The sequence below is a fragment of the Cyanistes caeruleus genome, chromosome 2, assembly GCF_971803275.1.
Source record: "Cyanistes caeruleus chromosome 2, bCyaCae1.hap1.1, whole genome shotgun sequence".
Classification (NCBI taxonomy): domain Eukaryota; kingdom Metazoa; phylum Chordata; class Aves; order Passeriformes; family Paridae; genus Cyanistes; species Cyanistes caeruleus.
Window position 1 is genome coordinate 67117853 of NC_141702.1, and position 17529 is coordinate 67135381.

At 41.2% G+C, this 17529-nt stretch overlaps 2 protein-coding genes across 17 annotated transcripts in view; one reads left to right on the forward strand and one right to left on the reverse strand.

The window, feature by feature from the left end:
* Positions 1-2397: 2397 nt before the first annotated feature.
* LOC111926833 (uncharacterized) lies at positions 2398-9462 on the forward strand. Its single transcript, XM_023923573.2, has 2 exons — positions 2398-2606; positions 8386-9462. Exon 2 carries the CDS (start codon positions 8419-8421, stop codon positions 9376-9378), a length of 960 nt encoding a protein of 319 aa, XP_023779341.2. The 5' UTR covers positions 2398-2606; positions 8386-8418; the 3' UTR covers positions 9379-9462.
* Positions 9463-12050: 2588 nt separating this feature from the next.
* WDR64 (WD repeat domain 64) overlaps positions 12051-17529 on the reverse strand; it is a 67451-nt gene continuing 61972 nt past the window's right edge. For 8 of the 16 annotated variants that reach the window (XM_086877642.1, XM_086877641.1, XM_086877645.1 and 5 more), the window contains 5 exons: positions 17250-17432; positions 13938-14037; positions 13280-13354; positions 13066-13099; positions 12051-12317 (listed from right to left, as the gene is read on the reverse strand). In XM_086877642.1, coding sequence (XP_086733768.1) covers positions 12229-12317; positions 13066-13099; positions 13280-13354; positions 13938-14037; positions 17250-17432 — 481 coding nt within the window. In that variant the 3' untranslated portion in view covers positions 12051-12228. The remainder of the gene's footprint in view (positions 12318-13065; positions 13100-13279; positions 13355-13937; positions 14038-17249; positions 17433-17529) is intronic. The other 8 variants (XM_086877648.1, XM_086877647.1, XM_086877653.1 and 5 more) reach the window with 1 other exon arrangement.

Genomic DNA, 17529 nt, shown 5'->3' on the forward strand with positions numbered 1-17529 from the left:
GACTATATATGACGCACTTTACAAGTTTTAAATCCAATTGCAGTTAGGATTCCATTTGGATTAGGTTCACTTCTCTTAAGAATATGTTATCCTGTCACTTCTGACATTTCTTTTGCTATCAAACCGCTGTGCTCATGGGAAGAACAGAAATCAGAGTAGACAGTGTAATGTACCAATATCATTCTAAATTCTATGTGCAATTCAATTAAATACATGTTTGACTATTTTCTGGAAATTGTGTTAAAAATAGTCCTAAGGCGAACCTGAGAGTCAGAAGCACTAGAGCCAATGAACTTGCATTGAAGAAAGCCAGAGCTACAGAACTCTTGCCCGGTTCAGATTTTCCTTTTCAATTCCTTCAGCTGAAAGGATGGATACTTTGGAATTGAAAAGCTAGCACAGCATGCCTTAACATTCAGTTTATTAAAAATATTTTCAGCCATGTATGAACCAGTATGACTCACACTCATGACATCTCATAACTTCTATAAAATAACAGAAGCTTTAGACACATGATACCATGTGTCAAAGGCTTTGTTGATTTCACTAGAGCTATCTCAAAACTGGCTAAAGACACTAATCTTTAAGTTCAACAGTGTCTCTTGGGAGAAAGTAGTTAGATGGTAACATTCTGATGAGTTATTCCTTTGAAGAATACCGTAGTATTGCAGTTTTATTTCCCATAGGTACCAGATGAAACAGGGAAGCAGCTCTGCATTATGGTTAGTTACAAGACTTGTAGTAATATAGAGAATTCTTTTCTTTCACAAGTAGCTCCTGTATCAGGAGAGCTGGTAAGATTAGAAATTACTATGCCAAATCTCTACTGTGTGTTTTTTCTTTCCTTGATCAGTTTTGTAATAGTGACTTGCAAAATACATTTTAAAGAGATCTCAAAGTAGAAAGTGTAGCAGAAACATTTTGTTTCCTTTGCAATTGTTTTCTGACATGTAATAAAAAAAGAAGAGCCATTCTGAATATAGCCCTGTTGACCCCTAATAGAAATTTGAGATAGGTGTCCAAGAAAAAAACACTGAAATACCTCCAGAACTGCTTCTTTCTCAACACAGCTCTCCTAAAGAGAGGAAATGGGATCACTGTCTGATGTAAACATCTAACCTTTACACAGACACGTAAAGCAAAATTAAATTTGTCCCCTCTGTGCACTACAATGGGCAAGGACATCTTGCAGATCTTTACTAAACTTCCTTTTGTGCAGCGTCTGGCACAGCTGGAAGTGTCTTCATGCTGTAGATTAAAATACTCAGGATGAAAAACAGCACTTTGCTGAAGCTCACAATCAGACCATCAGTTTTGGTGATATTAGTAAGTTGGGTGTCTGGTTTATACTTTTTTTTCCAAAATTTCAGTGAATTTCTTATTACCGCTACTATATTGTTTTCACTGCTTAAGAAGTTGATCACTTTTACATCAAAAAGTTGGTTTGGAAGTTAGTTTGACAATTTAATCAATTTCTTAGAAGAGAAATTTGATTTCTCTCTGATAGGTGGCAGTATTACATTCACTTCATCCTTTATCTGTCTTTTATTGAAATTTCTATTTATGGACTATATCTTTTCACAGCTTTTTAAAGCTTAGTTAAGAAGCCAGACTTTAATACCACAAGCAGTACAATGAATAGTTGTATACACTTTAGAGAAGTTTAGAGGATGACATCCTTAAACTCTATTTAGTAGCAGAGGAAATGTTTTTAAAAGATTCTCTTTTATCATGAAACTAGTATATGTTAGTATAGTTATTAGAAACCTAGATTATCTAGTTAACATAGTTTTGATATGGTTTTCTGCTGATTATATTAGCTTAGTAGCTATTCTGAACTTAAGTGTGGCTGTGCTATGCGTGGCAAGTTTTTTATGTCTCTGGACACCTAATGTCAGTATAGGGAACAAAAGCATGCTAAACTCTAGTATCTCAGTGCAGATTTTTCCCCTTGTGATCTGTCGTTGTGAAATCATACATCCGGGTGCTGCTAAAGCCTCTGCTCCCTGTAGCTGCCTGGCCCAGCCCGGCCCCTAGAGGCTTTTTGGGACAGAGCTCCAGCTGAAGCCGAGTGCAAGGGCAGTTCAGTTTCGCTTTCCAAGGCGCAGAGGCAGGAGAAATTCTCTTAATTTGTAGGTAAATCTTCAAACTAGTCCTGCAGTCATTACTACCACTTTAAATTACTCTTGGGTTGTTTTTTTTTTGGTTGGTTGGTTTTGTTTTTGTTTGGTTTTGTATTGCTTTTTTGGAACTCCCAATAACACAGGTGCCTCCAGAATCTCCAAGTCTGTCCAGAACTTGAGCTGTGCCAAGATGACTTTCTTCAGTTTTGGAACTATACAGAGCTCTCCATATATCATTAAGGCATGATCTAATAGCATTAACAGCTTGGTTCAATAATTAACAAGAAATTGCAAAAAGACAAGGAAACTGCTGCTGATAACCACAAACAACTTGGCTGTGGGAAAGGAACAGCTGTGTCATCGTATTTAAAAGAGAGCCTGAGACGAAGAAACCCGAGTTCTTCTAGGGCAGGTGAGCAGCCTCTGGGGAGGCTGTTGTTACTGTCGATTTATTTAACTTTATTTAACCCCCCTGCACCTCAGGTAAGCTATTCCTAGACTTACACACTCTGCATGCGTAGTCTGTTTTTCTGAGAAAAAGGATTTTGACAGCATTCCTTTCCTTAATGCTTCTGGTAGCACAGAGTGAGCTAGCAGATGAATAACTGTTTCAGGGAAGTCTACAGAAACATGAACCATACAGGGCTGTGGATAAAATCTTGTTTTAAGCCAATAGCTCAACTAAGTAGACTTTTTAAATGAAAGCTTAAAATGAAACAAATCTTTTGTCGTGAGCAGGAAAACTGTAGATGAGATGCACTTATGAGTTATGCAGGAACGGAGTAGGGCTTCTTTTGTTGTTGAGTGGCTGATTATAAGAGGCCTCTGGGGAGTGTGTCAAACAGGAGTGGGCAAGCAGGGGTGTAGCACGTCTCTGGGGGTGCAGATGAGACAGGTTGTACAGGCAGGGTCACAGGTTCTCTTACTCGTAAGGTTTGCCATGTGTTGTTTGTGGCGTTTCTGTTGGCTGGTTGGTTTTGGGGTTTCTGTTAGTAATGGTTTTAACATGGTCAAAAACTGTGATTAGTACAAGGGTATGTAACCAAATTGAACCCTCCAAAGAGGATGGTCTATACAGACCCATTCCTGCCCGGAGTGTTTGAGCTTGTCAGTGGTTTCATGGGGTGCTGTGGAGGAAACCTGCCTGTGGTGTGAACAGTGAACCACCTCCTTTCACTGGTGGCCGAGCTTAGGGAGGAATTTGAAAGACTAAAGAGTATCTGGGAAAGTGAAAGGGAAATAGATTGGTGGAGTTCAGCCCTTCCATCTTTAGGGGAGGCCCACCAAATGTCAGAGGATTCATATGCTTCCCACTGGCAGGCAATAGAAGGGCACCTGGTAGATGAGTGAGAGTGGAAGTGGGTCCCCAGGGAGGTAATAAAAATTCCTCCAGACCCCCATCCAGGCACCACTTCAGAATAGGTATGAGGCCCTGGATCTAGAAAATCAGCCAGATGATTTAGAAAAAAATTATCTGCCCAGTGTGCCTCCCAATTATGATTCATATGTAAGACGAATCACCACCTCTAACAGCAAAAAGAAAAGAAGGGTGATCGTAGTGGGTGACTCCCTTCTGAGGGGAACAGAAGGCCCCATATGTCAACTGGACCCATCCCACAGGGAGGTCTGCTGCCTGCTTGGGGCCTGGGTCAGGGCCCCAGGGAGAGGGGGCTGTCCCTATCACTGAGGGACTTCCTAGGCTGATTCAGCCCTTTGATTATTACCCACTGCTGATACTCCAGGCTGGCAGTGATGAGATTGAAGGGAGGAGTGTCAAGGCAATTAAAAGGGACTTTAGGGCACTGGCTTAAGTGGTTGAAAGGGCAGGGGCACAGGTAGTGTTCTGCTCAGTCCGTTTGGTGACTGAGAAAAATGGTGCAAGGAATAGGAGAACTTACACCATTAACAAGTGACTCAAGGGTTGGTGTCATCATCAAAAGTTTGGATTTTTTGATCATGGGGAAACTTTTATGGCATCTTTCCTGCTGGAACCAGATGGGATACATCTCTCTGTGAAGGGCAGAAGGTTTTTAGCTCATGAACTGGCAGACCTCGTTGAGAGGGCTTTAAACTAGGTTTGAAGGAGGAAGAGGATACAGCTGGGCTGTCTGGAAGCAGGCCCAAGGGTGGTAAGCCTGAGTTAGAGGTGAAATCGGTAGCCCAGCTGAGGTGTGTGTATACCAATGCATGCAGCGTGGGCAACAGACAAGAAGAGCTGGAGGCCTTGGTGCTACAGCAAAGCTGTGATGTAGTTGCTATCATGGAAATGTGGTGGGACAACTCACATGGATGGAGCACTGCACTGAATGGCTACAAGCTCTTCAGAAGAGACAGGAAGGGGAGAAGAGGTGGACAGGTGACCCTTTATATTAGGGAGGCTTTTGATGCCATGAGTATTGAAGCTAATGATGATGAAGTTGAATGCCCATGGGTAAGAATTAAGGGGAAGGCCAACAAGACTGACGTCTTGTTATTGTCTGTTATTGTCCACCCAACCAGGAAGAAGTGGTGGACAACTTATTCTATAAGAAGCTAGATAATGTTTCAGGATCATCAGTCCTTGTTCTTGTAGGTGACTTCAACCTGCCAGACATCTGCTGGGAACTTAATACAGCAGAAAAGAGGCAGTCCAGGAAATTTTTAGTGTATGGAGGTCAACTTTTTGTTGCAGCTGGTGGGTGAGCCCACCAGGAGAGGGACTATGTTGGATCTGTTTTTTGCAAACAGAGATGGGCTGGTGGGAGATGTGGTGGTTGGAGGCAGCTTGGGGCACAGTGATCATGAAATTATAGAGTTCTTGATATTTGGTGAAATTAGGAGGAGCACCAGTAAGACTTTTACACTGGACTTCCAGGCGGCAGACTTTGGCCTATTTAGGAGACTTATTCAGAGAGTTCCTTGGGAAGCAGCCCTTAAAAACAAAGGAGTTCAGGAAAGGTGGGCATGCTTCAAAACAGAGATCTTGAGGGCATAGGAGAACAGACTGTCCCTGTGTGATGAAAGACAAGTCAACAAGGTAAACACCTGGCCTGGATGAGCAAGGAGGTTTTGGAGGAACTTGGAATAAAAAGAGGAATCTTTGGAAGGAGGGTCAGGTCTCTCAGGAAGCATTTAAGGGCCTGCTAGAGCATGTATGAAAAAATTAGAGAGGCCAAAGCTCAGTTTGAACTTAAAATGGTGACTTCTGTAAAGGATAATAAAAATGTTTTTACAAATATATTAATGGTAAAGGGAAGGGTAAGAGCACCCTTTGTTCTTTATTAGATGCGGGAGGGAACTTAGTAACTGCAGATGAGGAGAAGGCCGAAGTGCTCGATGCCTTCTTTGTCTCAGTGGGAAAACAACTTGCCTTCAGGACAGGTGTCCTCCTGGGTTGGTAGATGGTGGCAGGGAGCAGAAGGGTCCCCCTGTTATGCAGGAGGAGGCAATCAGAGAACTGCTGAGATCCTTGGATATACATAAATCTATGGGACCAGATGGAATCCACCCCAGGGGGATGAGGGAGCTGGCAGATGAGCTTGTGAAGCTGCTCTCCATCATTTACCAACAGTCTTGGCTCACAAGCTGGCCAGTGTGACACCCATTCACAAAAAGGGTGGGAAGGAGGATCCCGGTAATTATAGCAAGTAATTCCAGACCTAGTAATTATAGGCCAATCAGCCTGACCTCAGTACCAGGTAAGGCAATGGAGCAGTTTATAGTGAGTGCCCTCAAACAGCACTTACAGGATGGCCAGGGTATCAGACACAGCCAGCACGGGTTTGGCAGGGGTAGGTTGTGTTTGACCAACCTGATCTCCTTTTATGACCAGGTGACCCGCCTGGTGGATGTGGGAAGGGCTGTGGATGTTGTCTATTTGGACTTTGACACTGTCTCCCACAGAACACTCCTGGAAAAGCTGTCAGCCCAGGCTTGGGCAGGAGCACTCTGTGCTGGGTTAGGAACTGACTGGATGGCCGGGCCCAGAGAGTGGTGGTGAATGTGCTGCATCCAGCTGGGGGCAGTCACCAGTGGTGTCCCTCAGGGGTCTGTGCTGGGACCAGTCCTGTTCAATATTTCTATTGATGACATGGATGAGGGCATGGAGTCCTTCATTAGTAAATTTGCAGATGACACTAAGCTGGTTGTGTTGATCTGTTGGAAGGGAGGAGGGCTCTGCAGAGGGACCTGGAACTGTTGGATGGGCGGACAGAGTCCAACAAGATGAAGTTTAATAAGTCCAAGTGCTGAGTCCTGCATTTTGGCCACAATAACCCCCTGCAGTGTTATAGGCTGGGGACGGTGTGGCTGGACAGTGCCCAGGCAGAAAGGGACCTGGGGGTGCTGGTGACAGCAGCTGAACACGAGCCAGCAGTGTGTCCTGGTGGCCAAGAAGGCCAGTGGCCCCTGGCCTGGATCAGGAATGGTGTGGCCATCAGGAGCAGGGAGGTCATTCTTCCCCTGCACTCGGCACTGGTGAGGCCACAGCTGGAGTTCTGTGTCCAGTCCTGGCCCCTCAGTTTGGGAAGGACATTGAGACACTTGAGCGGGTCCAGAGGAGGCAACGAGGCTGGTGAGAGGCTTGGAACACAAGTCCTGTGAGGAATGGCTGAGGGAGCTGGAGTTGTTTAGCCTGGAGAAAAGGAGACTCAGAGGTGACCTCATCACTCTCTACAACTCCCTGAAAGGTGGCTGTGATCAGGTGAGGGTTGGTCTCTTTCTCCAGGCAGGAACTGACAGAATGAGAGGACACAGCCTCAAGCTGTGCCAAGGGAAATATAGGTTGGATATTAAAGTTTTTCTTGTAAAGAGTGATAAAGTACTGGAATGATCTACCTGGGGAGGTGGTGGAGTCACCATCCCTGGATATGTTTAAAAACAGACTGGATGTGGCACTCAGTGCCATGGTTTAGTTGAGGTGTTAAGGCTGGGTAGGACTTGACGATCTTTACGGTCTCTTCCACCCTGGTCATTCTGTGAATTCTGTGAGATTCTCAGAGATCTGATTCCAGCTCACAGAATTTTATGGGACTTTCAGCTGAGAAAGAAGAGCAGAAGATAGATGTTTATTTTTCAGGTACAGGCTTGTCAGAGTGCAGTGCAGTGGGCAGGAGAGATTATCTGCAGCACTAGCAGGAAGATAATATTTTGCTGCTTTATTTGGGTGAAGTTGCCCTCTCCCTTTCTTAGAGCAGGCAGCTGATGGTGGGTGCTTCCATAGTGCCTGCTGCCCTCTCAGTATTACTGGCTGCTCTCATACATAGTCTCAGGCCAGAAGCTAGGGATAGATTCATGCTGATCTTCTTTCTTACTCTCTCCTTTGTCCCTCCTCTTATCTTCTGTATTTCTGCAGGTGCTGTAATGATAGGGGTGGGACTAGACAACAGGGTACCCTGATTCATCTGCAAATGCATGTGTCTATATACTCCTTATCTGGCCTTTAATGAGGAGGATTTTTTACTCCTGGAAGTGAAAAGTATCCTTTTTTATTCTGCTTTTCACTGACTTTACTGGTTCATGTTACAGCCACTGGATACAGTTACATTCAAGGCACTGCTCTTGCTAGAGATATCTTCAAACCAGAAAGACCAGTTAGCATTTTGTTAAATTCCAGCTTTCCAAAAAATGGCATCATTAGTGAGGGCTTTAATATATCTTAGGTCACTTGAAGAGAATAGAGACTTACAAACTAAAGAGAACAGAGTCACTACTTAATGCACTCACTAGTACCTATCTGTAAAGGTCTTAAAGTCTTTTTCCTCCAGTCCGGAGCACAGTTAGAGACAGAGCTTGGTAGCACTCAGTTTTACACAAGCCTGGTCACAAAAGTGGACTGACATAGCCTCTAGTTTATACAACCACATTGATAATTCAAATATATTTCACACAGGTCAAAGACATACAGGTGCTTCATCACATTTTGTTAGAATTTTCTTATATTTCTGAGATGAAAAAAGAGAGGCTTTGATGCAAAATAAAATAAATTCAGATTTCAGATATTTTGCTGGGATGATTCTCTGGAATCAGATAGGGTGATCAAATATTATTTGTGCTTTCTGGGGAAAGGGGGGAGCCCAGTAACCTACCATTTCCCTTGCATTTGTTACATCTAGCCATACTAAGTACCCTGGTAATTTCTGTTTCTCATGCAAGTGTTCTTTGTGCTACATGGAATAAAACTGAAATAGGTTAATCATTAACTAATTTTGCCAGTAGCAGCTGAACAATCTCGTGTGTTCCCAGCTGTAAATAATCTATAATCTGTTTTTTGATTTTTTTGTAGGTACTGATATATTGCTCAGTCTTCCAGCAGGAAATGAAAAACATTTATTTATCTCTCCTTTCCATCTTACCTTTTCTTTTGAAAGTCACTGGCACCAAAGATGTTATATTTGGTCATAATAATTTCACAGAGTATCAAGTGGGAAACATGAACCTCATTCTCTCTGTCCCACATGGTGGGTCCATGGAACCTAAAGACATCCCTGATAGAGAGGCCGCCTGCTGGGATGCGAAGACATCCTCTTGTATTTTCTCTCATGACTGTCCTCCTGGAAGTATTCAAAATTCTGAGAAATGCAAAGTATCTACCAACCAAGACAGGTATACTATAGAGGTAGCTCAGGCTCTTGCTGAAGAAATCAACAACATTACTCATGGCTTCTTCCCACATATCATCATAAACCACCTACAGAGGTTCAAGATGGATGCTAACAGGGAAAAGGAAGAAGCCACCTTTGGAATTCCCCAAGCAGAACAGGCCTGGGAGGACTATATGGGATTTTTGACCACTGCAAAATCACAGATGTCAGAGGGCCTAATTCTGGATATCCACGGACAAGCACATCCTGAAAGGTGGATAGAACTAGGTTACACACTTTCAAAAACTTCCCTTAACTCAGTTGTCTTTTCTGCCTTGAATTCCTCAATTAGCCATCTGGCCAGTCAGCTAGTAAATGTGTCTTCTGAGACTTTGGTTGCAGGGAACAGAAGTTTGGGTAAATATATTGAAGAACAAAATAAGAGTTATGTTTGTGTGCCTTCTCCATCCAATCCTAGCCCAAATAATGGAAACTATTATAGCGGTGGGTACATAACAAAGACTTTTGGTTCCCGTAGTTCTGGCACCATTGATGCCATTCAGCTTGAATTGCCCCAGTGGGTGAGGGCAGCTGAAGAGCGTCACAGATTTTGTAAAGCACTGGCAAGGGCTGTAATGAAATTCTGGCAAGCCAACTACTGCAGCCAGTACAAGCACAAACTTCTGCCATGCTGAAAGAAGCAGTCTTGTTAAGATATCTGTTCTTAATAGTGATCTGGAACAATCAAACAACTCATTCAGCTGGAACATTTAAGCCTGCAAAATAATTGTGAATGCTGATAGAAAGAAACCATCCTGCAAAGGAATGCATCAACGTAGAGGAAATCCATTAATCCAGAGTTAACACCAACAAATCCATTAACACATAGCTTTGTACCAGGCCCAGCATTGAAAAGTCTGATGTAAGATGAGTGGGTGCAACTATCACTTGCCTGTGCTTAATTTCTTTCCAGTCTCATCCTCTGTTTTGAAGCACATAATAAACAATCTTCTAATAAATTCTGTGCAATACCTTAGTGGATTATCTATTCAAAGAAATTAAATGTCTCTGCTTTTCTTTTGACACTTAAGAAAGACCGTTGGATAATATCATTGTATAAAATGTTTGGGGCCAGGATCAGTTTCCATTTGGTGCTTATAAAGCCCTAGGGTTTGGAATTAAAAGTACTGCTGAGCAATGACAGTCAGTCTGATCTACTTCAGGTTTTTTTAATATAATGAACCAGGAAAAAAAGATCTGATACCACTTACAGCACTGTAATTTTGTCACACTTTAAATAGCATAACAATAAGGTGTTATAAGTGACTGGATGGAAGGTTGACAAAGATAGCAAATACATACCATGCATTTTTGAAAGTTTTCCTTACAGCATGATTCCCTCCTGAGAGCTTGCCCATTGATTTCATTCACCATAGGATTAAACACTTGATTGTCACTGGGAATAGTACTACATTTAGGATAGTTTCTGCACAGTGGAGAATATAGTGGCATGAATAACCATGACTACAAGTTAACTCCTAGAAAACACAGGCAAACAATAAAGAAAACCAAAGGGAGAAGGAAGCAAGACTGAAAAGGGTACTATTTGAAAATTAAGAATTTATGAAATCCTAGCATTGCTAAAAGTTTGGTAAAAAGAAAATATCGAGTAAAAAGTCAGTTTTGAGGAAGTAAATAGTCAGTTAATAAACTGAAGAGAAGTGGGATATCTGCATCTTGCAACCACAGTAAAATAATTTAGGCCTGACTATTAGGAGGGACAATGCCGAAGAGAAAACATTACATTACATATGATAAAACATAACACATAGGAGCATCAAAATAAGTGGGTAAGTGTCTCTCTGAACCTGAACTGTGCATTTTTTAATCATCTTTGAAGACTAGGCAATTTTCAGGTAACTGAAAGAGACTTTACGTAGCTTTCAAAATTATACAGGGCTCAGAATTGCAAGAATGTTGCTTTTCATATGCTAACTTGCTAAATCATAGGTCAGATGAAGTGAACACAAGTTATAGATGACAGATCACACTTTATCTGGTGCCACCTGGTTTGTCAGACAAGTCTGATTTTAATTTTGATCACAAGGTTTGCTAATGTGGTAGGCTGACCCTGGCAAACACCAAGTGCTTGCCCAGTTTCTTGCTTCCTTCCTTACTTCTCCCAGTGGGATGGGAAAGAGATGTGGAAGAGCAAAAGCGAGAAAATTCTTGGGCCACAATGAAGACAGTTTAATAGGTGAAGCAAAGCTGCATGTGCAAGCAAAGCAAAACAAGGAATTCAAGCACTGCTTACCACAAGCAGGCAGATCTTTGTTTAGCCACTTCCTGGGAAACGGCCTCAGTGCACACAATGAACGGTTACTTGGGAAGTGAATGGTCACTACTGGGAAGACAAACACAATAACCATAAACATCTTGGTTCCCTCCCCCATTCCATGAGGATGTTATATGGTACAGAAAATTTCTGGTCAGTTCAGGTCAGCTGTCCCAGCTGTGTCCCTTCCCAGCTTACTCACTTGGTGTAGGGAAAAAAGCACCTTCTTGTGCTGGCATTGCTCAGCAATAGCCAAAACACTGTTGTGTTATCAGCACTGTTTTATTTACTAATCCATGACACAGCACCATACAGGCTGCTATGGAGAAAATTAATTGAATCTCTGCCAGATCTGGTACAGCTGATAAATAAGAATTTTAAATATACTCCCATAAGGTATTTTGCAGCTACCCTTAAATCCATCATAGCCTTGTAACAAGTCAAAGGCAGGTAAATAACTGCAAGTCATTCTATATACACTTCATGAGAAGAATGTCTTTTCAAGAAGCCCTGCAGATCAAACACCATTCAATACCAGTGATATAGAAAACCTGCTATTTTCCCTGAAATAGCAGGTAATAGTATCACTAGTTATATGCATTATCCTAACTACTCACTAAGGTGAGACACTTGGCACTATTTGTATGTTTAGCCAAAGGATGAAAATGTGTTCTGTGCTCTGTGTCAAGTTATGACATTGTCATGGAATGCTGAAATGCAAGAAAAGATTTGCAGAATCATGATAATCATGATGGATAATTAATTGACTATGAGCTCAGCAGACACTTTGCTGGCTTAGAAGATGAACACACTCTTTGAAAGCATAAGCAAGGAATGAACAGGCAGAAACAGCAGGGCATATTAACTCTTTGTTGACTTTATGATTAATCTGTCAGGAAAAACACAGTGTAATATTCAATATTCAGGAGTTCAAACTGGACAAATTGAAGCAGAGAGGAAATCAGTGGTTTTGACATAAAGTGTAACTGTCAGCAAATATACATTAAGTCAAATGGTCTTTTCAAAATCTAATTATAATCATACACTGGCTTTATTAGAATTTATTCATTGCATGAAGGATTGGAAGAGAAGCAAATATTTGTTTTTTATATGTTCTACTTAATAATGAAACAGATTTAAATGTAACTGAAAAGAAAAACAGAAAAAATAACAAAAGAAATCTGCTAATCCACTTAAATGAAGATGGAAACTATTTGTTATGACTCAAGTCTTCAATGGAACCTGGATCCTTTTCCCGTCCCTTGTGACTGGACTTCTCAGCTTTGATCCTTTGAAGACCTTTAAAAAATTTCAAGACCTAATTAACATATTGAGACAACAGACCAGATTGACAGCATTTTGTAACAGCACAGACAAAAAATGTGTTTTTGTGCACATAGCTTACAGAAAATGTCTGATTTCATTTTGTTGTAAATCCACTCCATTCAGAATAGTTGCTCCTATTCTAGGCACAAGGACCCCCGTATTTTATTTTCTTTTTCAGGAAGAAAACAAAACACAGATTTCCAAAGTACATTAGTGGTCAGTAAGATAGCCTATGTGCCAACTATTTGAACATTATACTCCTGAGTTTTTTTCTGACACACAACAATGCTGTATGTACAAGAATTAGGTCATATACATTGGAATGCAGAATTGGAATGCAGAATTGGAATGCAAAGTGCCCTATTAATCCCACCTAACCAGCCATCTAGGATCTAACTCTTATCCAAGTTAGTTCTCTAGGTACTAGAGAAAGGGATCAGCACCTTTGCTAGGGATGATTCTTCTCATCCTATTACATGTGGGATAGACAAGCCTGTGGAATAATCTGATTTTGGTCCATAGAAGAAAAACCTAGGAAGCTTTGCTAGACATCTTGCAACAGATCAGATTATTAATACCCATAAAATAGTACTACCTTACAATACTCAAAGCTTTGGGCAGATGGGAATCAAAAGGTTTGGGGCTGGTTAAAAGAATCGATCTCAGCAAAACATTAAAGACATGGGCTTGAACAGGAAGACTAAACATCTGCAATACTCACTCTTTGGCATGCTCACTTCAACTGGATTCTCAAGCTTCCACCGAAGTTGGAGTTGGAGTTGGATAGGTAGTAATGCAAATCATGTTAGAAAGTTAAGTTGAGAAGCAGACAATTAACAGCAGAATGTCAGAGTATGTCACTGTAATAACATACAAGTGCTAATGGCTTCTAATGTAGAATGCCACCACAAAAGTTAGAAAATACTTGTGCTTACCTCATATATGGGAAGAAACCCAAATACTGCACCAGCCTCTTTGCATACAAACTCAAAAGTTTCCATAGGTTGGCGCTGACCAAGGGAAGACAAAATCAGTGCATCAGTAGTTGAAGAAAAAAGGTAACAAAGGCATTCTTACTATAACTGCAAGAGAAGTTTTATATTCCCATGACTTTTAAGGTTAAAAGCCAGGTAAAGATGGAAGAGCTCCACTGATATTCAATTAGAGTTGTAGAAAGTATGTGAAATGAAATCTCTCTCCTTGCTTCTGATTTCCTAGGAGCCCTGAAAGAACTATTGTAACCAAACAAGGATTCACTGTTATTCTAGTATATTCATACATCCTTCAAGTAAACTTAAGCTATTTAGGTTTTCTATTGAAGCAGAGGAAAATGCTAGGTTTTTTTTTTTACATGTTTAAACCAGTGAATCAGTTTGTGCTGCCTTCTAAACTGAAATTTGAAAATGTGAAAAATGAGAATAAAAACCATAGACATTTCTTAGATCCCTCTGTTTTTGCTTTTTTGTTCTAGCTTGTCCATTGAATGGGCAAGAAAGATATGTAGGGTTATTTCTGGATAATTTTTAAATGAGAAATACAAATTTATTTCCTATATGTTGCACAGAACATAAATTTGCCATATACATTAGCTACCTTTTCAGGAGCCAGAGCTTTGAAAAACTTGAAGGTCTGAGCTTCTTCCTCATGTCCAGCCTTTTCTAAATCTGAAGGTGATCTGGTCAGTGACTTCCATCTGTATGTACAAGACAGAAAAAATCTGAAGTTCCTATCAAAATGACAGTTATGAACACAATATTTTTGTATGTCTCCAAAATGAAATTATTTTGAAGTATAAAGTATTGTATTATATATCCAAATATTTAGTTCCAAATATAGAAAAAATTATCTAGAGTGTCTGTTAGTGCAGATTAACAGTTGCCTTTATAATCAAAAAAATAAGTCAGGTCACACAAGCTAAGGAACTACAGGGAGAAACTGAGACAATTCTATATGTACCTGCTGGCATTTTTCAATAGATCTCCTGAGATGCTTGTTTAAACTGTAAGCACCTATGCTGCTCAGATGGGTTTGTGCCTTTTCCAGCATGTGCACATTTGGGGAATATTTTCCCACAGCGTTCTCCTGGAGAAGCTGGCTGGTCATGCCTTGGCTGGGTGCACTGGGTGCTGGGTAAGAAATGACTGGATGGCCAGGCCAAGAGAGTGGTGATGAATGCAGTTAAATCCAGCTGGCACACCAACAAGTGGTGTTCTCCAAGGCTTACTGATGGGCCCAGTTCTGTTTAATATCTTTACTGATCATCTGGACAAGGAGATCAAGTCCTCCCTCAGTAAGTTCGCAGATCACAGCCAGTTGGATGGGAATGTTGATCTGCTGGACTGTGGCTAACCTCTGCAGAGAGACCTGGACAGGCTGGACCAATGGGCCAAGGCCAATGGAATGAAGTTCAACAAGGCCAGCTGCCAGGTCCTGCCCCTGGGTCACAACAACCCCTGACAGCGCTACAGGCTGCGGGCAGAGAGGCTGGAAAGCTGCCTCATGGAAAAGGGCCCGGGGGTGCTGGTTGACAGTGGCTGAACATGAGCCAGTGTGTGCCCAGGTGGCCAAGAAGGCCAATAGCACATAGTCACAAGCTCAGTTGGGTAGAACATGGTGCACATAATGCTAAAGTTATGGGCTTGATCCCTGTACAGGTCATTCGCTTAAGAATTGGACTCAATGATCCTTGTGGGTCCCTTCCAGCTCAGTAAATTCTGGGATATTCAGCCTGTGATATACAAGTAGTGTGGCCAGCAGGACTATGGGTGATTGTCCCCCTATACTTGGCACTGGTAAGGGCACACTTCAAGTGCTGTGTCAGTTCTGGGCCCCTCAATTCAGGAAGGATGTTGAGGTCCTGGAGTGTGTCCAGAGAAGGGCAACAGAACTTGTAAAGGATTGAGAGGATAAGTCCATGAGAAGCAGATGGGAGAGCTGGAGTTCTTCAGCCTGGAGAAAAGAAGGCTTTGGAGATACCTTATTGATCTCTACAACTACCTGAAATAAGGCTGAAGCCAAGGGGTCGGCCTCTTCTCCCAGATGACAACGGGACAAGAGCAAATGGCCTCAAGTTCCACCAGGGGAGGTTTAGATTAGATATTAGGAATGAATTGTTTGCTGAAAGCATAGTCAGGCATGGGAACAGTCTGCCCAGGGAGGTGGTGGAGTCACTGTTCCTGAAAGTGTGCAAAAGGCATCTGAATGTAGCACTTGAGCGATATGGTTTAGAAGTGAATATGGTGCTCCTTGGTTAATGGTTGGACTTGAGCTCAGAAATATTTCCAACCTTAATTATTCTATGATTCCATGAATATATATCTGTTAATAACACTTATAACATTATTTGTTAATTGAGAACCTAAAATGTTATCTTGGTGATGAATGTCATATGAGTTATCCAGTAAGTGGATAATACTAGCATCACAAAGATAAGTGACTTGTCCCAAGACAATTGTCTGCATCCTGCAGAGAACAAAGCCTAGCATCCAACACAGCCTTTTGGAGTGTGGTTGGCTAGCTCTCTGTTACAATATTTGGTACAGTTAATCCAGAGGAACCAAGTCATTCTTGAGGTGACAGCACACAATGTAGAATGGTAAGACTGAAACCTTACACTGCACAGGGTGTGCCTACTTTTTTCCCCCAGTTCTCTACAGAGTTAAGCATTTCTCATTTTCTTGCTCTTTGTCTGCTTAGTTCATGTGCTTAAATGTATGATAGCCATTCTCCTTTACTGAACTATTTGAAGAATCCTCAAAAAGTAGTCACAGTTTGACACAGGTATGTAATTTATGGAAAGCTTCTTTCAGGTTAGCTGACTCAATGGTAGTATCTTTGGTTCCAGCGGTTTCAAACTGGCTGGTGACTATTCAGAGGAACTACAGGAGCCCTTCAAATACAGCCAAGCACTTCTCTATACTGATGAGTTACTGTTCTGACTGCAGTGACACTACTCATATTAGTAAGAACTCCATGGAATAATAATTATTAGCAGGATACCAAATTAAATGGGGTAATAGTAAAGTCCTTAGAGGTTTTCCATTGTTCCGATGTGCTCTGGCTGAAAGGCAGCCTAAGAATGAACATGGTGTATGAAACCTTACCATGAAACAATGCATGACTTTTTAAGTCCTGAATAATTTTTTCCATATTTGATTGCTTTGTTACTTAAGACACTGCGTGCATTGACTCCGAAGATGCCCTCTTCAATATTTCTGTTCACTTGGTTAATCCACTAATTAATGAATCAGAGTTCCAGAACTAGAAATATGTACTTAAACTAACAGGCCAGGCGCTCTGACTTGACTTGCAACTAACCCATATCCCTTAAGAACTCTACCTAGAAGAAAAGTTCAACACTGCTATTGAACATACATTTATTCCAGTTTCAGAATGCCATGATCTGTGAATCTGCTACCCATGTATGTGAATGTATCCATAACATCCCAGCAAATTTAAGACGACCATTTCTTACACTGAAAGATTAAATTTGGTTTAGTCTTCTAGAAGAATTTGCGTTTTGCTCTAAACTATTCACATTAAGCTTTTTCAATAAATTTTTGGAGATCCAGAAATATAGCAACTTTAGGAATTTCAAAGGTAACAGGCTGCCAACCTGAACAGCATATATAATATACCACATCTAATTTGGCTAAAAGCTGAGACAAGTATCTAGCCATCACTATTACTGAGTTCAAACCTTGAATGTCACCTAATCCTGACAGTCACCAAGTCATAAAAGTGAAAAGATTTATCCATACTGGGTCGAAAACCATCTTTAAAAATATTTTTCTGGATAACACATAGTACTAATTTTTTTCTGACCTTCAGATGAAAGGTGTTTTTAAAGATACTTTCAAAACTGTTCCTCAAATCACACATGCATGTAAATGTATGAGATCTTACTTGTCTCTGTCCAGTATGAGAGGATATATAACCTTCTTCTTTTCCATACGCTTGCTCTCTTTAATTATAGCAGAAAATTCACTAACATCAAGTGGCAAAATCAGCCGACTGGTATCTGATAAATCAAACTTCCTGGCTTGTCCAAAGTAACCAAAATAGTATCCAGTCATGGCATGCCAAAGCCTACAGACATAATAGAAGCAGTGCCAAAGGACAGAAAAGAAAAATGGATATTTTTAGAAGTGGAATAGGAGTGAGATAATATCTGTATACATTATCA